The 22,345-nt window shown below is 42.0% G+C and overlaps 1 protein-coding gene across 14 annotated transcripts in view; it reads left to right on the forward strand.

The window, feature by feature from the left end:
• The first annotated feature begins 278 nt into the window (after positions 1–278).
• The window catches only part of RBM26 (RNA binding motif protein 26), an 80,664-nt gene continuing 58,597 nt past the window's right edge, over positions 279–22,345 (forward strand). For 10 of the 14 annotated variants that reach the window (XR_005884920.1, XR_005884922.1, XR_005884921.1 and 7 more), the window contains exon 1: positions 725–825. Coding sequence is in view for 9 of the 14 variants with exons in the window: in XM_040991251.1 (XP_040847185.1) it covers positions 755–825 (71 nt within the window). In the remaining 5 variants the exon portion in view is untranslated. Of the gene's footprint in view, positions 826–22,345 lie in introns of all 14 variants that reach the window. The other 4 variants (XM_040991254.1, XM_040991255.1, XM_040991259.1 and 1 more) reach the window with 1 other exon arrangement.

Genomic DNA, 22,345 nt, shown 5'->3' on the forward strand with positions numbered 1-22,345 from the left:
GGACAGCTGGGGCGCCGGCGAGGCGCAGGCTCGGGATGGGAGCGCTCCCAGGAGGCTCCCGGTCCACAGAGCACAAGCCAGGCGCCAGCCTTCCCACAGCCAGCCGCCAAAAGAACAGAACTTTGGTTCCACCAGGCCTCAGGACCGAGAGAAAGCAGCAAGGCCCGCGAGCTACGCAAACACGTCAAAAAACCCAACCATCGCCCAGCTCAGGGCTCTCCTCGCCGAGCTTACGTCTCTACCCAGCAGGCTCCGGGAGTCATCGCGAGACTTCATTTATTCTCGCGAGATTTATCGGCAGCCATCTTCTTGGGGGTGCTGGGAGCCGGGAAGACCCCCCGAATCGTTCCCATTGAGCTGTCCTTCGTCTTCGCCTTTTTCCCTTCCCCCCCTTTTCCCTTCAGTTTTGCTGCTTCTGCGTGGCCAACAAGCACCCAGTCCCGCAGCTGAGAGAGAGCCCGGGTGTAAGCGCGTGTCGCGCTCCCGGTCGGGGCAGGGGGAGGGCCGGGGCGAACCGTTGCTGCCTCGGCCCGGGCTGAGGTGCGGAGACGGGGTCGGGGGACGGCTCCCGGCGGCCCTGGGACTCGGGGCCTGCGGCGGTCCCCGCGGCGCTGCTCGCGGCAGCCGGCCACCGGCGCCGTCCAGCGCGGCCCGCGCGAGCGGCGCGCGGAGGAAGGGGCGGGGGCAGCGGCGGCTGTAGCGGCCGCGACCGGGGCGGGCGGACGAGCGGGGACGGGCCTCGGGGCCGCCGTGGATGGTTTCTAAAATGATCATTGAAAACTTCGAGGCCCTCAAGTCCTGGCTCAGCAAGACCCTCGAGCCCATGTGAGTATGCGGGGCGGGAGGCGGCGGGAGGGTAGCTGCCTGCAGGGCTGGCGTGGGGAAGGAGGCGGACACACGGACCTCCGCACGTTACCCCGAGTGCCTGTGGCCGAGGCCCGAGCGAGGTGCCAGGGCCCTCGTGTTGCCTGCTCCCCGGGTCCCCCTCGCCAGAGAGCCCTGGGACCTGAGCTGGACGGTGTTTGAGCTGGGGGCTTGCCTTCCTCTGCTGCTTGTTTCCCCCGTTATACGTCGTGTGACCCGAGACGCACCTGGCATTTCTGCGGGCCTTGGCATCGGATTTTTTTTTTTTTTTTAGTGAATTCGAGCATGATCATCTTCTTACAGGTAATTTTATCCTGTTTCGCTACATGAATCTACGGGCCCTTAGGACGGATTAGGACAGCCCTGGTTTTAGTTGCTCACGGTCCATGTGTCCGCCTACCTCCCCACGCCAGCCCTGAAATAAAGGCCACGTTCCCCATGTGCCATCTGGCTTGTCCGTACCCCTCTTAACTGATTGAAGATGTAACAGGTGCTACGGTGCCCAGTAAAATTCCCTTTTCCGCCTACACGTTCAGTTGCTTGGAAAGGAGGAAGAACATCTAATCTATATCCATATGGACTATTTTAGCAGTTTTAAAGCGGAGGCTGTAGAGGGTCTGAGGGCAGGGGCAGGGGAGAGAAGGGTAGGGGGTTACAGTGCTGAAATAGGTTAGATTTGAAAGCTGGAGGACTGATTTAAGGATTTAATAGTGAGGAATAAATCATGGGCCAACTGTTGCGTTATAATGGGCTGGTTTGCAATAAACTAAAATGCAGTGTGAAAAACTTACTAGTATAATGAATTTGTCACCTGCTGTGTATGGGATGCTTTGAGGATGGAACTTTGAAATTCCAGAGTCACAGGACATAATGAATAGGTAAATAAGATCGTTTTTTGGTATAAACAGAGCCATGACTTTTGTAAAAACAGAGGATCTTATGAAAGGGCGATTAGAGTTACGTTTGTGTTGTAAGGTGAGCAGGGATGACCTCTCAGTGAGTGACAGTTGGGCAACACCGAAGGAGGTGAAGGGGGCAGCGGGAATGGGCTGTGTGGCAGGAAGAGCAGATGGAAAGGCCCTGTGGCAGAGTTGGTTGCGCTGAGTTCAGGAAGCTTGGCAGTAGGACAGCAGGGAGCTCCTGTGGGGGACCTGTCATGTCAGGTAGGATCTTTGAGGCCTTGGTCAGGATTGAAGATTTTATTTGAAGTGTAATGAGAGACAAAATGATTTAAAGCAGCAAGGACTTATGTGGTTTTGTTTTCCCTGTGCTCTGTGGGCAGGAATGGAAGCCAGGAGACCTTTTTTGCAGGCTTGTAGATAGTTTGCACCAGAGAGAGAGGAGACAGACCCAAATCTGTTTCAAAAGTTGATTTGATAGAATTTATTGGTAGCTGGATGTGGGAAATGAGGGAAAGGAAAAAAAATTGAAAATCATGACTAATAAGACTGGGGAACTGAATGGGTGATGGTGGAGGAGGCTGGGAGGAAAGGAAGGGTGATGGGTTTTGATCGTTACATATGAGGTTGTCAATCCATGCAGGTAATGCTTCAGGTAGTTGGGCATGTGAGGAGGGTCAGAGGAAGTTGGGCGTGTGCACATAGCACTGGTATTTAAAGCTGTGTGGCTGTGGGAGGATGCAGCAGTGAGGTGGGGGAACTGGGCTGTATGTCCCTGGAAATGTCCAAAAGTGGCTGAAATAGGAGGGAAGTTGTTACTTTGGTGGGTTATTGTGGGATGAATGAAGAATGTGGAGGCAGATAAGTGACTCTGATTTGACAGGGTGATCTGAACAAAATTGTGTCCTTGCCAGGAGTGGCCCAGATAGCTGCTTCAGAGGGTGCAGCCTGCTCTAGGGGTTCAGGAGGGAGAACTCCCACACCCGGTGGTTGGCTTTGACTGCTGCCCTGCCAGCCGGCCAGCTAGGTGACAGTGGGTAACGCAGTGCTTTCACGTCCTCATGTTACATGGGGTTAGATGAAATATAAAGAAAGTCTTAGAGTACTGCTTTGTATGTTATTTGCTTTCACTGAGTATTGGGTAAACAAAATTTCAGAGTATTTTGGACTGGAATGCCTTCCCCACCCCCCAGAAGTTCTAAACATTCAGTTTTCAGTCAAAAAAATTAAGCACTCAATTTCAAATCAGTATTGTTGCCATTTCCTTTAAGGCACTGCTAGTGGAGTCTAGACAGTGGTAGGAATTGCAGTTGATTCTTTTCTAAAGTACATTGTAGTGAAATTGAGTCATTCTCAAAGTTTCTGTCCTTTGCATTTCAGATGAGTTCCTTTAAGTGATGATTTATATGCTAATCTCCATTAAGACTTGTGTCGTTTGATCTTGGCTTGATGAAATTTTCACTTTGCTATCTAAAGCAATTTTTTTTTAGGATTTTGGATTGGAATGCCCCCCCCCCTCCCGACTGACTGACTCACTGTCCCTGATTTGCTGATTTGTTCCCCAGATATTTGCCTTCCACTGTGTACACTGGAAAGAGGCTTGAATCAGGAGCGGAGCTACGGCCTAAACTCAGGCACTCCTGTGTGGATTGTGACTGTCACAATTAGGCCAAATGTCTGTCCATAAACTTGAGTGGTTCTTCCTTAGTGCTACGTGGTGTGGCACTAGTATTTTCTTTCCAGGTGCTATACATGCTTTCTAATCGGTCTGCCTTTACTGGCTCCTTTCTGCACATAGCGAATCAGTTTCTAATTCCTTGAGGAAGAAAAGCTCAGTGGCAGTAGCAGGGAAAAACAAAACAAAAACATTCTGCATTTGGTCTTTGACCTGTATGTGTATCAGACAACATTGATACTGCTTTTTTTCCCCCCCAAAAAACGTATTTACTTTGAATCCCTAATACTTCGCTTCATTTTGGATTGGTTTTGCTCCCTTTGTCTCCCTTTCTTTTTCTTTTTTTTTTTTTTAAGAAAGTGTATTTTTTTTAAGATTTATTTATTTTTATTGCAAAGTTAGATATACAGAGAGGAAGAGAAACAGAGAGGAAAATCCTGCGTCTGATGATTCACTCCCCAAGTGAGCGCAATGGCTGGTGCTATGCCGATCCAAAGCCAGGAGCCAGGAACCTCCTTCAGGTCTCCCATGCGGGTGCGGAGTCCCAAAGCTTTGGGCCGTCCTCAACTGCTTTCCCAGGCCACAAACACTCCCGGGAAGTGGAGCTGCTGGGATTAGAACCGGTGCCCATATGGGATCCTGGCACGTTCAAGGCAAGGACTTTAGCTGCTGGGCCATGCTGCCGGGCCCTATCTCCTTTTTTTCATGTCTGATTTTTCAGTTATAACAGGGGCTTTTTCCCTCAATCATTTCTACAACTGACATTCATTTCTATTACGGTGTAAATTATGAGCTCCCTTCAAAACCTACATTGAAATTTAACTTCCGTTCTAACAGTACTAAGAGAACCTTTACGAGGTGACTTCTTTTTTCTTGGCTTTCTTTCCTCTGCTTGTGATCCCCTGTCACATAGTCCATCAGGTTATATCTTTTTAATAATTCTTACTGATATTGCTTGGAGGGGAACAAACCTACACTCCTTATCTAAACTGCATTCTATTTTCTTACAAGTCTTCCTGTTTGTTTCTTTCTCCCATTCCAGGCTGACATGGAGGCCTAACTTCATCATATTCTATTTCTGATGAAAATATTCAGCATTTCTTGAATAATAAGTTGCATGGTTTTAGCTTAGATTTCAGAATACTAACAATCTCCATCAAATTATTTTCCTCTTATATTTTCCTGTTTCTTTTGTGAATCTTAATTTTAGTTAAGCTGAACTTCCAGTTTGGTTTTCTGACATGTTTGTATCTTTTCTTTAGTGGGTAACGTTTATTAAGTGGTTACTGTATGTTACTCTTTGTGCATTTATTGAATATGAGTGAAGTTCTGTTAAATCAATTCAAGTATAAGAAGATTAAGTTTTACGATTAAATAGAGAACTCCATTCACAGCTTACTAAGATGGAACCAGGATTCTAAGCAAGACATTTTGATACCCTTTATGTAAGACTAATCAAAGGCAAACTGTGATCCACTTCTTCCAGAAAACTGTTAGATCCACTGGAAATAGTGAGTCTCTCCATCACGACTGTCCTCCCTGCATGGCACCTATTTAAGACATTTGACACTTGCACACATTTATTGTTTAATTGTTGATTTGACTTTAGAATTTCTGGCCTTTGAAAGCACATGTCAACTCCGCAGATTCACCTGTGTTCTTGTTCTGTACAGTACCTAGTACAGTTACTTGAATGAGATGTATATTTGAGTGTTAAATGCTTTTAATTGAGATTTCTATTCTGTGAATTCATGTTAATAAAGAAACAGCTGCTTAGGCAAAACTGTAAAATGCACACTATGCCTTTTCAGATAAGCAGAATGTAGTATGCTTCAAGAGTCAGGTCTGGGTCAGGCTCAGGCTGAGGCCAAGAATCAGGGATTCAGTCGGAGTCTTACAGGTGTGAGCCATCGTTGCTTTCTCCCGTGGGCTGCATTGCAGCAACCTGGAGTCAGGAGCATGAGCTGGGATATCAAGGCAGGTGCTCTAAGGTGGGGCACTGATGTCTTAACTGCTAGGCTGTCTTCCTAATTGATTAATTAGTTGGTAGAAGCGTTGATATTTGCAGTTAATTACTGGATGAAATATTTTTCAGTATTTTTCATCCACTTAACATTTGATGAGTTGGCTTTCAATACCACATTTCACTTAAAATCTTACTTGGTTTTTAAGTAATTAAAATGTATTCATTTTTTGTATGTTTTAGCACGTTAGCTTATCCAACTTCTCAAAATTATTTTATATGCATAAACCAAAAGCCAGGGATAGCATTATGAGCAAAATGGAAAATAAGAAATTCCCATGTTTGGTATGTGTATAATGAGAATGACTAACTCAAGCTTGAGCTAAATAGCTTCTAGGAATTTTTTTTCTTATATTTTGTCCTAGAGAAAAAAAATGGAACAGAAATATGTAATGTTAAACCCTTCCTACAAGATTTACCCTTTTACTACTACTTCATTTCTGCAGAAATCCTTTTTAGTTTACAAATAGTAACTTCTGAAATAGTGAAGTGTATTTTCAGGTTAAGGTTATACTTAGTAACTCTTGTGTAGCGACATTAGAATGAGTTTGAACTGCTACTTAGTGATTCTCCCTGAGGTGTTGGATCTGGGCACAAGCATGTTTTGTAGTTCTTGTGTGGAGGTCTTACCAGATCTGTGTTAGATTTTTTTAAATCCAGCTTATGAAGCTTTACAAAACCATTTTAAAGTCTCATTTTCTAATTTTTAAAAGATTTTTTGGTTTTTATTTAAAGGCAGATATACAGGGAGTAAGAGATAACAGAGAGAGATCTTCCATCTGTTGGTTCACTCTCCAAGCGGCCATAAACGGCCAGAGCTGAGCTGATCTGAAGCCAGGAGCCAGGAGTTTCTTCCTGGTCTCCCACATGGGTGCAGGGTCCCAAGGCTTTAGGCCATCCTCCACTGCTTTCCCAGGCCACAGGCAGGGAGCTGGATGGGAAGTGCAGCAGCTGATACATGAACCAGCACCGGTATGGGATCCTGGTGTGTGTGCAAGGTGGGAAGTTAGCCAGTGAACATTTATGCTGGGCCCAGCTTTAGTTGTTTTTATAGCTGCCTTTTAAAACTAGGCTTGGGAAGTTACGCGTTTCTTTCTTTTCCTTTTTGTTACTTGTTGTTTTTGTCATGAAAGTGTATGAGCAATACGTCAACCATCTGTTGGTTCATTTTGTAGGTGGTGGTCACAGCCAGGTCAGGGTCGGGCTGAAGCCTTTATCCTGAGCTCCATCCTAGTCTCCGCATGCGTGGCACAAGACCCACTATTTGGGTGTCTTGTGCTGCCTTCTCAGGCACCTGGGGTACTGGATCTGGATTGCAGGAGCAGCTGGGACTCTAACCTGCAGTCTGACATGGGGCACCAGCAGCTTAGCTTGCTGTGCCATATGATGATCTGTTTCCTTTAACAAACATTCACAGGTGGAGAGGGAGAGAGGGCTGTCTCCCGTTCATTTCCACGATTCACTTTGAGCTGCCTGAAGCAGCCACATCGGAGCCAGGCTGAAGTCAGGGGCCTAGAATGCAATCCAGGTATTCCACTTGGGAGCTGGGACCCAAGTACTTGTCCATCATTTTGCTGCGTCACAGGGTTTGCATCGTGCACTAGCAGGGACATGGACTCAAAAGAAAAAATATAACTCGAGCCTAGGCAGTATAGTAAAGATGTGGGCAGCCCAGTGGTGTCAGCTGCTGCACCAAATGCCTCCTGTTTTCTTTTTGAAATATTTGTATTCAGCTTGCTTTGCTCTCCTTTTCCCTGTGTCTTAAGGTAGAAACTTAGTAATTGATGTCTATTTTACTAGTGTTTTCTAGCAACAGTGTCATTTGAGTCTTTGTTCAGTGTATGTATGTAATGTCTTTTTTCCCCTTTGACTGCCCTTAAAATCCTCTTTTTATTTAGTTGGCAGTTTTTACTCTTAATAGTTTTTCTGTTAAGTTGTTAGCATTTTTTTAAAACATTTATTTACTTATTGGAAAGTCAGATATACAGAGAGGAGAAGAGACAGAGAAGAAAATCCTCCGTCCGATGATTCACTCCCTAAGTGAGCGCAACAGCCAATGCTATGCCAATCCAAAGCCAGGATCCAGGAACCTCTTCCAGGTCTCCCACACGGGTGCAGGGTCCCAAAGCTTTGGGCCGTCCTCAACTGCCTTCCCAGGCCACAAGCAGGGAGCTGGATGGGAAGTGGAGCTGCCAGGATTAGAACCGGCGCCCATATGGGATCCCGGGACATTCAAGGTGAGGACTTTAGCCGCTAGGCCATGCTGCTGGGCCCAGGTTGTTAGCTTCTTAAAAAGATGATTCATAGAAACTGCATACATAAGAGAAGTTGTAATGTGTGTTACAACTTTATCTTTTCTTATATTGACATTTATGTCTTGATTTTGGTTTCAGTAATTTTCTGAAACAGACATGTTTAATCTGTGTGATTGAATTTATTTCACGAAATTTAGATTTTGTGTCATCAGTAACAAAATCATTTAAAATTTGAATGTAGGTATCATTGATGATAATGACCTAGTAGTAGTGACTGCAAGTGGTGCTTACTGTATGCTGCTATCCTAACTGGCTTACTACAGTTAGTCAACTTTAACGAATGATCTGCTTACCAGAAAGTCAGTGAGCCAGAAATGGAATCTGCTCATTGTGTTTCAGCATTCTATAGTGGCATTATACATGTTGTTTATTATCTTCTATTTAACTCTTTAATCTTTTTACCCACCGGAAATGTGTTTGAGACTCAAATATAAAATAAAGTATGGGTCCAGCATTCTTGATGTATTTTATTCAAGTCGGCACAAAGTGATCCTGTAGGATTGATCGCGTAATCTGTGTTTTGTTAATGGCTGGAGATGTCATTTTAACTGTGTATTTAATTCCTGTGTGTACAAGTGCTTAGTCTTTTTATGTGTTGTGTTATTTGTAACTATTATGCTATATTCTTATCTTTTAAATGAATTTAGTTCATAATTCTTGCTAAGGCCAGTCTTCTAGTAATACTAATCTTCAGTGTTTTTGCTTGACTCCTCCTGCCTCACAGAATTTTATTGTGAAAATTTTAATTATAAAAAAATTGAAACAAATTGAAAAAATTTTATAATGACACACCTGTCAAATTTTACCATTAACATTTAAGAAAATATAGTTGTCACTATTTGTACACTTGATTTATTTGCAAGTAAATTGCAGGCATGCATTTACCTCTAATACATGCTTGTCGTAGAATTAAGTATTTTTTTTCTATTTTTGCAATTTAAAGACAAGTGAAATTGCAAATAGCTCTGTGAATTTGTCTAATACTTTCTCAGATAAAATTGTTTCATTAATATTTGCATGATTTTGGTGTCAGCATTTGGAGACACCAAATTTGGAAGAGCTGTTAACGTCTGTGAGAGACCTGACGTTTTGAGGAATCGTGTGTTTTCATTAGTTTGGAAGAGCCGTCTAAGTACACGTGTTATTTCAGATTAGCAGGAGGATTTTTTTTTTTATTGGAGAAGGAAAGGAGGCACATTAAAATACTTGGATTGTTTTTGCACTGACTTATGGAATATGCAGAAAGATGAATTAAATCAGGAGAGTAATGATGAAGTGTTTTGTACTTTGCCAGTGGCACATAGAGGTTTGATTAGATTATAATGTTTTATGGGTAAAGATTGCATAACAGTTTTAATTCTAGTTTTAAGTATGAGTGGTGGGCCTGGTGTGATGACTGTATGGTTAAATCCTCACCTTGCAAGTGCTGGAATCTTATGGGTACAGGTTATTGTCCCAGCTGCTCTACTTCCCTTCTAGCTCCTGCTTGTGGCCTGGAAGGCAGTAGAGGACAACCCAAAGCTTTGGGACCCTACAGCCTTACGGGAGAGCTGGGGGAAGAATCTCCTGGCTTTGGAATGGCTCAACTCCGGCTGTTGCAGTTACTTGGGGAGTGAATCAGTGGATGGAAAATCTCTGTCTCCTCATTAAAAAGCTGATCTGCCTTTCCAATAAAAATAAATCTTTGAAAAAAATTTTGAATTGTGAAATGGCTGAACATTTTTTAAAGATTTATTTATTTTTATTGGAAAGGTAGTGTTACTGACAGAAGTAGATTAAGATCTTCTTCTCCTGTTGGCCACAGTGGCCAGAGCTGAGGTGAAGCCGGAAGCCAGGAGCTCCCTCCCAAGTCTCCCACATTGGTGTGGGATGCCAAGGGTTTGGGCCATCCTTCACTGACCTCCCAGTCCACTAGCAAGGAGCTGGATGAGAGGTGGAACAGCTGGAACACAAACAAACCAGCACTCATATGTGATGCCAGGGCTTACACGTGGAGGATTAGCCAATTGAGCCCTGATGCCAGCCTCAAAATGTCTGAACTTTGTCTTTGGCAGGTGGTGTTTCTTAATTCAGGTGTGGGTTGGAGAGATGGTAATAAAGTTCTTGGGAAACATGTATGCCTGTATGAGGCCTTCCCAACATTGAGAGTGTAGCAGGAAAATGCAGACTGTTAAAAAGAATTACTTATGAAAATGTTGGAGGCAATTATTATTTTTATGTGTATTGCCAGATCTGTGAACTTCTTAGTACTTTTTTATTTGCTCTAATTGAATTCAGCATAACCTGAGAGTCGCTTGCTGTTTTGGTTGCCGTGCACTTATTGCATTATGCCTTGTATAGTGCAGTGTTTAGTAGAGACTTTTCAACATTGTGATTGTTTCTAGGAAAAGACAGACACAAAATGCTCCAGTGCTGAGAATATGTGTTTCCGTGATTCTTAACAAGGTTACAGATGAAAAAAACCTTTTTACCTATATACTAGATTATTTTGAAGTTCAAAATGCTACTGGAATAAGAGAAAGGATTACAATGTCGATGAAAGCTCAGCATTTTTTCCTGAAAATGTTCCACTTTTTCATGTGTTTCAGTGTCTTTTTTTTTTTCCTTTTTAAAGATTTATTTATTTATTTATTGGAAAGTCAGATATACAGAGAGAGGAGAGATAGAGAGGAAAATCCTCCGTCCGATGATTCACTCCCCAAGTGAGCGCAACAGCTGGTGCTGTGCCGATCCAAAGCCAGGATCCAGGAACCTCTTCCAGGTCTCCCACGTGGGAGCAGGGTCCCAAAGCTTTGGGCCGTCCTCGACTGCTTTCCCAGGCCACAAGCAGGGAGCTGGATGGGAAGTGGAGCTGCCAGGATTAGAACCGGCGCCCATATGGGATCCCGGGACATTCAAGGTGAGGACTTTAGCCGCTAGGCCACGCTGCTGGGCCCCAGTGTCTGTTTTAAACATAAGTAAATGAAAGCCTAAAGAGATAAAATTGTAACCCAGAATTATGTAACTAGTGAATTAAATAGAAATAAGCATACAGTGCCCGGTGTGGTAGCCTAGTGACTAAAGTCCTTACCTATCTTGTGCTGGGATCCCATGTCGGCACCAGTTCTAATCCCAGTGGCCCCATTTCCCATCCAGCTCCCTGCTGTGGCCTGGGAAAGCAGTGGAGAACCTTGGGACCCTGTATCCTTGTGGGAGACCTGGAGGAGTCTCCTGGCTCCTGGCTTCAGATCAGCTCAGCTCTGTGCATTGCAGCCACTTGGGGAGCGAATCAGTGGATGGAAGATCTTTCTCTCTGTCTTTTCTCTCTGTATATATAACTTTCCAATAAAAATAATTTTTTTTTAAAGATTTGTTTAAAAAATTTTTTTAATTGCAAAGTCAGATACAGAAAGGAGGAAAGACAGAGAAGGAAGATCTTCTGTCCGATGATTCACTCCCGTAAGTGACCACAATGGCTGGTGCTGAGCCGATCCGAAGCCAGGAGCCAGGAACTTCCTCTGGGTTTCCTACGCAGGCGCAGTGTCCCAAGGCTTTGGGCTATCCTCAGCTCCTTTCCCAGGCCACTAGCAGGGAGCTAGTTGGGAAATAGGAAAGCTAGGATCAGAACCAGCGCCCATATGGGTTCCCGGCGTGTTCAAGGAGAGGACTTAACCTGCTAGACTACCATGCCGGACCCAACGTAACTAAATCTGTAGAAGAAAAATGACCTTACAGCTCAAAATACCAGTTTTTGTTGCTATTGTTGAGTGCTTCAAATGAGTGCCTTTCTATTAATGATGATGATGACAATACTGAAAATAATAGTGTCAGGCAATTTCACAGTTCAGCTTTTACAAAGTGTATTGAAAGAAAGGTATTACATAGTATCTGAAATTAACAGATCTTAAAAATATTGTTTGTTTATTTATGTGAAAGTCCAGAGTAATAGGGAGGAAAGGAACAAAGGATATGGTTGAGAGAGAAAGAGAGAAACAGAGAGAGAGATGAATATTTTGGTTTACTCGATAAATGCCAGAAATGCCAACAGCAGCCAGGACTGCACGAGGCTAAAGTCATGAGCCAGCAACTCCACCTGGGTTACCATGTGAATTGAATGACAGTGACCCAAACAGTTGGGCTGCTTTCCACTGCCCTCTCTGGGTCCTGTAGCTTGGAGCTGGATTGGGAATAGTACAGCCATGCCTTGAATGGTCTCTCTGGTGTGCATTGCTATGAGTTAAACAGAGAGAAAGAGAGAGAGATGCTTTCCATCCACTGGTTCACTCCTCAGATGGCCACAGTAGCTCTGGGCTGGCCAGGCTGAAGCTAGGTCTCTCAGTGGGCGCAGGGGTTCAAGTATGTAGGGCATGCTCTGTTGGAAGTAGGATTGCAAAAGGAGCAGGCAGCATCTCTCCCAGATGGGATGCCAACATGTTGGGTGTGCTGAAACTGCCATGCCATAGTGCTGGCCCCTATTTTCCTCTTTTTCTTGAAAGAGTTCAATATGATTGTGGTAGCTGTGTTAGACAATTTTGCTGGCATTACCAAAACAAGGTGACTTAGAAGTAAATGTATACCTTATACTGCCACACAGCTTTAGCCAGGCCTTTTTTTGTTTTTGTTTTTGTTTTTGTTTTTAAATATATTGAAATAGGACTTAAGGATTGAAATGAATCAGCCAAGTTCAGGTAACAGAATGACAGTATGATGTGTGTGTGTGTGTGTGTGTGTGTGTGTGTGTGTGAGAGAGAGATTTTTTTTCCCCTAATCTTTGGTGTTACTTCTGGGTAATTTTGCCTCTTCTTGAGAAAATGTTCTTTCTAGCCTTCTCTTTTTAGTAACAAGGAATATATTTATATAATTTAGTTTTACGTATAAGATGAGTTAACTGGAAAGGTGGCTTTTGAAACCAGTCCTTTTCCACTTCATTTTAAAAAAGATTTATTTATTTTTACTTGAAAGAGTTACAGAGCCGGTGAGTCAGAGACAAAGATCTGTTCCATCTGCTGGATCATTCCCCAAATGATCTTTGGCCTGAGCTGGGTCAGCTATGTGAAGCTGGAAGCCAAGAGCTCTTTTGGGTCTCCGATGCAGATACAGAGACCCAAGGCTTTGGGGGATTCTTTGGCTTTCCCAAGCCATCAGCAGGGAGCAGGATTGGAGGAAGTAGAACAGCTGAGACTCAAGCCATACCCCTATGGAGTGCTGGTGCAGCAGGGAGAGGATTAGCATAGTACCTGTGCTGGGCCCAAAACATATTTCTAAGGAGAGGTGTTTTTTTTTGGCCAGGTTTTCTATAGGTACTTTAAACAAAAAAACATATCGCAATAGATAGGCTATAAAAACAGAAATATACTTGATCTGTTTCCTACTTAAAGATATTTGCAGAAATGTGCAGCAACGCTGTTCTCACAAAATAGTTTAGAAAATAGTTTACTTTTTTTTATTAAAACAAACAAAAATATCCCAGCACTCTTAACTTTGTCTATCAGTCTTGCAGTTATGTTTATTCCTAACCTGCAGTGGGTGTTTAACCCAACCTGTGAAACCTGGGTTTAATAAGTGTCTTGGTTATCAGTTGTAATGGATGTATTGTTATTTTAAACAAAAACCTTCCTCAGTCTTTTTTCAATATTGCATATATGTCAGAATCTGTCAAAGTAAAACAAGCTTATTGGAATTTTATTTTATAAAGCATTGAGGGATCCTGAAACCAAAACATTGAGAACCAGTGTTATGGAGGTGAAGTGGAATTACTTCTATTTAGGTGGATGATATAGGAGAATAAAAGGATCAAATTTCAGTGTTAAAATAACAGACATTGTGTTAAGTTTGGACAGGATTTACGTGTGAATTGTGTGGTGCTCATGGATTTGTTGTGTTTAGATATCTTGGTGATTTTGTTTTTTATTTTTTATTTTTTAAATTTCATTTCATTTTATGACACAGTTTCATAGCCTCTGGGATTCCCCCCAACCCCTCCCCATGCCCTGCCCCCATGGTGGATTCCTCCACCTTGTTGCAGTATTACAGTTCAAATCCAGTCATGATTCTTTCATTGCAAGCATGTACCATGCATAGAGTCCAGCATCTTATTGTCCAAATAAATTTAACAGTTTTTTGGAGAGACTGTCTCTGGTCTGAAAGCAGAGCTGGCAGAATATCATCACGTCCAATGAAAAGCCACAACAGAATATCAACAACAATTTACAACATTATGGAGCTAATTGACATGGTATTGAGTGACCAGTATGTTAGAAAATGCAAGTTCTTAACCACAGGTGATTTTATTTTGCAGAGTCCTTGCCTCAAGTAATTATCATACACTACTTTTTTTTTATTTGAGTTGAAGGAAATGACAAACCATAGCAATTAAATTTTTAGTGTCTACCATGTTTGTTGTAGTGAAATTTGGAGGCTTAGTAATTAGTTCTAAATATAAAATGTGGAATTAATGGTGATGGGCAGTGTGTCACAGTAGGTTAAGTGCTCCCCAAGCCACCCACATTCTACACTGGTGTGCCTTTAACTTGTGGCTACTCTGTGCTGCTGATCCACCTCCTGCTAAAATCTGTACCACCCAGGGAGGAGATCTGTATGGAGTTCCTGGCTTCTGGGTTGAAGACATCTGGGGTTTGAACCAACAGGTAGAAATACCTTTGTCTGTCTGTGTCTGTAATTCTGCTGTTGAAATAAATAAATAATTGGGTCTTAAAATAGAGTGTGAAATGACTTTGATGCAAATTAGATATTTTTCTTGAATATAAAATGAATATTTGGTAGGAACAGATGTGGGTGTATATCCGTGTTCTAAAGTTACATAGTTAACATATTTACATTTAATTTTTAATTCCCACTACCTCCTCCTCACTTTCAAGATTACTGAAAATGGAAGCTTGCATTCAATTCTGTCAGCCATCTTCCTCTGAATTTCTAAATCTTGCAAGAAACTTGAGCAAAGCAAACTTCTTTTTGAAATATAGTACTGGAGTGTTTTAGTTTTCTTTAATTTGCTGTCGATCTTAATTTGAAAATCCTAAATTAAAAACTATAAGGAAATGGCAAGTGTGTTAAAAAATTTATTTCTAGGGGTGACTTGATTGATGTTGTTTAAACTGCTGAGGAAGGAAGTTTTATCATAGCATTTGATTTTCTGATTGCTTTGGTTTCTCTATTTAGTATAGGCACTTTTCTCTTTAAGAACAGCCCTCTTAAACAATTTCTTCTGTGCTTTTAAAGGGTGTCTTTTTTTTAAATCAAAGTTTTTATTAACTCTATCTTTAACACAGTGTATTCTGAAATTGCTAACTTTTTTTTGTACGTTTGAAATTAGCAGTTTGAATGACTTCGTAGTAATATGAATATTTGTCAAAGCTCACTGAAGCAGGTAATTGAGATCCTTGAAGAGTGAGCAATGTAATTTGAATGCTTATGAATAATCACTTTGCACCCTTCGCTGTCCTCTTTCCTCGTGATCTGTTGGGCCCCCACTCCACTTGTTTGTGTTGAGTTCACTTGGACTCAGCTATCCCTCTTACAAAATTGAAAAACATGCTTGCTCTCCATTCCAGTCCCTGTTTAAATGTCAGTGCATCAGAGTCCATAGCAGAAGGTCTTATCTAAGATGGTCACAGTGTTCATTTTCCCACTTGCTTCCGTTTTCTCCATCTTGGTCTCCTGTTGCTTTGTGATACTTTATCCCTTTACCTGAAATGATGTTTCTTCAGAGTACTTGTATATGACATAATGCATTATAATATTTAGTATGTATGTGTATATTTGCATATAGTATCTCTTCTTCCAGTGTAAGTTTGTAAGGGGAGGGCTTTAGTTTTTTCAGAGTTGTATACTCAGGATCTAGAATAATATCTGACGTAGTAGGTACAAATTAAATGTTGTTGAAAAATGAGTGCGGCATTTGAAAGATAATCACCAAATCCCAAATAACCAATCACAAAGCCGTGCTTTTGTGAATCTGCGAAAGGGGTCTCTGACACAAGCAGCCTGCTGTCCAGACAGATTTGTCCGTGTATTCCTCCTTCTCGGGTGCTGTTGGACCTGGAGGCTACGCACATTAGTAAGAGGTTCTGTTTTTAGTTTCCTGTATGTTTTTTGGTAACTCTTATAGTATATATTATCTGTAAAATGTACTATTTATTTTTTAAATTAATTTTCATTTGTAACACATAGATTAGTAATGGAAAAGCAAATTATATTTTGTATATGAGTTCGCAGTATTTCTTAAATAAAATTAAATGTGGAGATAATATATTTTCAGACTTTGGGACGTTTATTGTCTAATCCAGTGCTTATTTTGCTAAACTTTGATGTGTCTGTGCTTGAAACCATTCTAATGATAGAAAACTTACTTTCCTCCAGGCAGTTTAATCTGCCCTCAGAAGGTGTCTGGTTATTAAAGTCCATCTGTAATTTAGGCCAAAATTTGTTGCTGATTTTTACTGCTTCTGATTATATCCCAAGGAGAATATATTGAATTAATACCATAATTTTACTTTATAATAGTCCTTCAATTATTTGAAACTTTATCGACTTCTCTCTTAGGCTGTGAATTCCTAGCAAGCTATATTAAAATGATGTCTATTTCCCATCCTGGTCCTTTTCTGACACTTTGTGTTTGTAAAAGATGGCACCTTGCGCTCCGTACTGCAGCATTGTTCTCTCCAGTTCTCAGTTTTCTGCTTTATTTACAATTCACCTTATTTTACGACTTACCTTTCCTCTCAAGTCTTTCATTTAAGTCACTATTAACTAAAATGCCCCCCCCAAAACCTCCAACCATCTAGTTTCCACAAAAGCTATTGTTAATTAAAGTTTCATGCCTTTCTTTGTAGTTTCTGGTTATCTTTATTTTTGATCTGCTTGTTGTTTCCCCAGGTATCAAGACAAAGTTACACAGAGGAGTTGGAGTTGCTGCACTCTGTGGTCCCTGTCATGCCTCATGATCAGATTTTCATTGTTAGGACTGGGAGGTAGTGATGGAACGTAGAATCAGGGAGAATTTGATCTAATTTTTAAGTAGGGAGGAAGACTCTTACTCTTCTGTTAACATTTTACTTCTGTTTGAACATTTTCGAAATGTGATTGTTCCCCCTTACCCTTTGTGTTTGAAGACTTCAGTTACATTAAAAAATATATTTGAGGGCCCGGCGGCGTGGCCAAGTCCTTGCCTTGACCGCGCCAGGATCCCATGGGGCGCCGGTTCTAATCCCGGCAGCTCCACTTCTCATCCAGCTCCCTGCTTGTGGCCTGGGAAGGCGGTAGAGGATGGCCCAAAGCTTTGGGACCCTGCTCCCACGTGGGAGACCTGGAAGAAGTTCCTGGCTCCTGGCTTTGGATCGGCACAGCACCGGCTGTTGCGCTCACTTGGGGAGTGAATTGTTGAATGGAAGATCTTCCTGTCTATCTCTCATCCTCTCTGTATATCTGACTTTCCAATAAAAATAAATAAATCTTAAAAAAAATATATATATATATGCATATTTGAGAGAGTAAAAGGGATAGAGGAAAAAGAGGAAGGAAGAAGGAGCACTCCCATTGGCTGTTTCACTCCCCAAAACGTGCTTGAGGTGGACTTCCCAAATGCAGGTTCTGCTGTTTTGATGTTCAATGTGAAATTACAGCCTTGGGCCTGGCGCAGTGGTCTGCTAAAGTCCTCACCTTGAACACGCCAGGATCCCATATTGGCGCCGGTTCTAATCCAGGCAGCTCCACTTCCCATCTAGCTCCCTGTTTGTGGTCTGGGGAAGCAGTTGAGGACGGCCCAAAGCCTTGGGAGCCTGCATCCGCATGGGAGACCTGGAAGAAGTTCCTGGCTTCTGGCTTTGGATTGGCACAGCGCTGGTCGTTGGGGCCGACTGGGGAGTGAACCATCGGAAGGAAGATCTTTTTCTCTGTCTCTCCTCCTCTCTCTCTATATATCTGACTTTGTAATAAAAATAAAATAAATCTAAAAAAAAAAAAAGAAAGAAATTACAACCTTGCCCCTACTATGCAATATGAACTGTTAACAAATTTTAAAAAGTTGTGTGGAAACGAGCACTCTGGGCAGCATGTTAAGCTGCTACTTGCAATGCTAGCGTCTCATATTGGAGACTGATTTGAGTCCCAGGTAATATTTCCAGTCCAGCTGCTTGCTAATGCGCCTGGGAAGAAAATTGATGGCCCAGACCAGGGGGGATGGACCCAGTTCACTTGGGAGACCAGAAAGGAATTCTGGACTCAGGACATCCACCTGGCCCAATTTGCACTTGTGGTCATTTTGTGGAGTTAGCCAGTTTTAAGATGCATGTGTGTGTGTATCAGTGTCATTCTGCCTTTCGCGTCAATAAACCTTTTGTAAGTAATATGAGTTTTGGAATATTTCAAGATTTTAGAATTTCTATATATGATAGTTTCTTATTGTGGCTGTTAAATTTTGATTCAGTTTCAAATTGCTTCTTGCAGAGGGAGTTCATAGATGGCATAATCTTCTGCTTCTTGCAGAGGATGTTCATAGAAGCAGATTTAAGCTTCTAACTTTTTGGCTCACTTTTAAGATATGTTAGAGGAAAAGTTAGAGAAAAGGGGAGACAAAAGTTGTTCGCTGCTTCATTCCACAAATGGTTACAATGGCTTGAGTTGAACTGGTCCGAAGCCAGTAGCCAGGAGCTGCTTCTGGGTCTCCTACATGGATGCAGGACACAAGCAGGTGGCTCATCCTCTGATGCTTCCCAGGTATATTAACAGGGAGCAGGAATGGAAATGGAGTATCCAGGGCTGGAACTGTTGTGCCCATGTAGGTTTCTGGCACCACAGGTGTTGGCTTTTGTCCTTTATACCACAGTGTCAGCCCCATAACTCGTTTAAGTGTCTTTTTAAAGAAATAATTGAGAAGGCGTGGTGTGGTAGCTTAGTGTCTAAAGTCTTCATCGTATGTGCACTGGGATTTCATATGGGCATCGGTTCTTATCCTGGCTGCTCTACTTCCCTTCCAGCTCTCTGCTTGTGGCCTGGGAAAGCAGATGATGGGCCAAAGCCTTGGGACCGTGTATCCGCGTGGGAAACCTGAAGAAAGCTCCTGGCTCCTAGCTTCTGATCAGCTCAGCTCCAGGCACACCACTACTTGGGGAGTGAACCACTGAAAGGAGGATCTTTCTGGCTGCTCCTCCTCTCTGTGTATCTGCCTTTCCAATAAAATAAATAAATCTTTAAAAAGAAAAGATATAATTAGGAGGATGGAATAAATATGTTTAAGATAAATGAAAATAAGCTACTAGCAGAAAGGGCCTTATTTTGTTTTAAAAGATTTATTTTTTATTGGAAAGTCAGATATATAGAGAGGAGAGACAGAAAGATCTTCTGTCCAATGATTCACTCCTTAAGTGGCCACAATGACTGGAGCCGAGTTTCTCTGAAGCTTCTTCCAGGTCTCCCACGTGGCTGTATGGTCCCAAGGTTTTGGGCTGTCTTCTACTGTTTTCCCAGACTACGAGAGGGGAGCTGAATGGGAAGTGGAATATTTGTGATATGAACCAGTGACCTTAGGGGATCCCGGCTCATGCAAGGTCAGGACTTCAGACACTGGGCTATTGCACTGAGCCCAAAATTAAGTGATTTTCATTGTATCTTAATGAAAAGTTTCTTGGTATAAGTATATTCCATAGCATTTTTAAAGAAAAATGGAAATCTTAGAAAAATCACATTAGCAGTAAACTACTGTTTTTCTGACTTTTAAAGTTATAGCTCACTTTAAGTTTTTGTAAATAAATGGAAATAGATTTATGAGAGGAGGTGATTATGATTACTGATGAACAAATTATCCTGAAACTTAGTAGCATAGAAGATCCCCCAGTTTCTAGGGGTTGTGAGTTTGGAAGCAGATATGCTGGGAGTCTGATTGCTCTCTTAGGAGATTGCAGTCAAGCTGTTGATGGGGAATGTCGTCTTCTCAGGGTTCTTTTGAGGCTGTAAAATATGCTTTCAAGCTTTCTCACATATGCTGTCGGCAAATAGTCTTAGTTTCTTGCCAAGGCTTTGGCTAGACCCCTCATTTAATCATCATCTGGTGGTGTCTAATTGTGTTGTAGCTGTTGATTTCTGTAGAATATGTAATAGGATGGGAACAGTGATGATCCCGCTGTACCTTTAATGGTGGAGTTCAGAAACCAGACACTATCATCTCTGCCATATTTTGTTAGAAGCAAGTCACTCAGTTGAGATGACTTTTAAGGGGTGGAGGAATTACACTGTATTTTTGAAGAGAGGGTTAAGAATTTGATGATCTACTTTAAATTGCAGATAAGGAAGGTCTTATATTAAGTGTGATTAATTCTAGATCCTTAACAAAATAGTTTTAAATTTTGATACTGTCTTAAAGATGTTTGAATCATATCTGTTCACTGGCAGTTAGGTTTTTTCTGTAGATGATTCTGTTTTGCGTCCCAAACTCTACTGTATTGAAGGTGTAGTTTTGATTCATTGACATGTTACTGCTCTGCTTTTATCGAACTGTTACATAATTATATTTTAGATATGACAATTGGAGACTGTGGTATGTCTTATATTATTTTCTATTATTTCTAATTAATGTATATAGATTGTCAGTATTTTAGCACTTGAACAGTTTATATTGCTAGCAGTTATATGCAGTCAAAATGATTTGATGTTTTGTCATGTTAATTGTGTGTGAATCTGTTTTTCCTCAAACTATTTTTCTAAGATTTATTTATTTTCACTGGAAAGTTGGATACACAGAGAAAGGAGGAGACAGAAAGATCTTTCATCTGCTGGTTCACTCCCCAGAGGGCCTCAGTAAGCAGAGCTGAAGCCAGGAGCTAGGAGCCTCTCCTTGGTCTCTCACTTGTGTGCAGAGTCCCAAGGTGTGGACCATCCACCACTGCTTTCCCAGGCCCTAAGCGGGAGCTGGATGGGAAGTGGGGCAGCTGGGGACAAACTGGTACAGATGGGATGCTGGCACTACAGGGTGTGGAGGATTAGCCAGTTGAGCCTTGTTCCTGCCCAAGTTTTTCTTTTTTTTTACTACTCATTTGTAGTTATCTTTTCCTGCTATGATTACCCAATATTTGCTTTCCTTTGTTCTTTTTTACTCTTTAAGGTTTTTTTTTTTAAGCATTTATTTTTCTTGAAAAAGCAGAGTCAGAGTGAAAGATCTTTATCTACTGGTTCATTCCCTAAATGGCTGCCACAACTGGAAGAGAACTGATCCAAAGCCAGAAGCCAGGAGATTCTTCCAGGTCTTCCATGTGGGTGCAGGGTCCCAAGGACCTGGGCCATCCTCTATTGCTTTGCTAGGCCATAAGCAGGGAGCTGAAGGGCAGTGGAGCAGCTGGAGCATGAGCCGGTGTTCATATGGGATCCTGACACATGCATGAGGAGGATTAGCCAATTGAGCCAGTCCTTCAGGCTCTGTTTTCTGTTTTTGGAAAGCCACTGTTGTTGAACCTATTTTGTGTCATCAATATCCTTGGGAAATTTGATTTATTAGTTAATCTATGTTGTTGGTGTGAAATTATTTATTATTTTTATGTTAGCAAGTTGTGAAACCTAAGTTAAAGGATGAAATTTCTCCAAATTGCTGAGAGAGAAGGGTACTGGAAGGAAAATGATACATGCTGGGTTGTTGAATTATTTGAGACTGTTTAAAGTAATAGTGCTTTTTTTTTTTTTTAAGAGTTAGAAGAAAAGACAGATCTTTCACCTGCTCGTTCACTTCCCAAATGGCCAGGAGTCAAGAGCTGCTTCTGGATTTCCCGTATGAGTTGCAGGAGTTTGGCTATCTTCCACTGCTTTCTCAAGTACATTAGCAGGAAGCTGGATTGAAAGGGGCAATCAGGACTCCAAACGGTGTCCGTATTGGATGCCAGGTTTGCAGGCTGTGGCGTAACTCATACCACAATGCTGGCCCCCAGAGTAATAGTCTATTTGGCAACCAAGTGGGATAGGGGAGAATATAGGAGAAGGTGTGATAGACAAACCGTATTTTGTGTCATGTGTAAGGATATATGGGGAGGTAGAGACATTTTGGAAGAAGTTGGAAGAGTGGTGAGTGGCGGATAGAGATTGGTAGCTATAACTCACAAAGTTTATAGGAATAAATGACTTGGAAGTTTGGTCTGTGGGCACTTCATTGTAAGAGTCTAGAGATTAAGAACTTTGGAGAATGAGATTTATCCTTTAGTCTTGCTGCTTTTGCTTAATTGTTGTGTAGTCTTAGGAAGATTTTTTTTAATTAATTCATTTATTTTAATTGAGAATCAGAGTGCTAGAAACAAACATGTTTTCTACTGGTTCCCTCCCCAAATTGCTTCAGTAGCTCATGCTGCGCCACGCTGGAGTCAGGAGCCAGGCACTCTTTGCTGGTTTCCCACTTGGCTAGCCAGGTTCAGATCCATGGGCTGTCTTCTGCTTCTTTCCCAGGGGCATTAGCAGAGCTCTGCATCAGAAGTGGAGTGTCAGGGACAGGAACCAGCGTCTTTATGGGGTGCTCCCACCATAGGTGGCAGCTTAACTTTCTGTGTCGTATTTTTTATTTTTGTTGTTTAGTCTATTTTTTCCCCCCTACAGTGTTTTT

Source organism: Ochotona curzoniae, unplaced genomic scaffold (genome assembly GCF_017591425.1).
Source record: "Ochotona curzoniae isolate NIBS_2020 unplaced genomic scaffold, NIBS_Ocur_1.0 contig_64, whole genome shotgun sequence".
NCBI classification, from domain to species: domain Eukaryota; kingdom Metazoa; phylum Chordata; class Mammalia; order Lagomorpha; family Ochotonidae; genus Ochotona; species Ochotona curzoniae.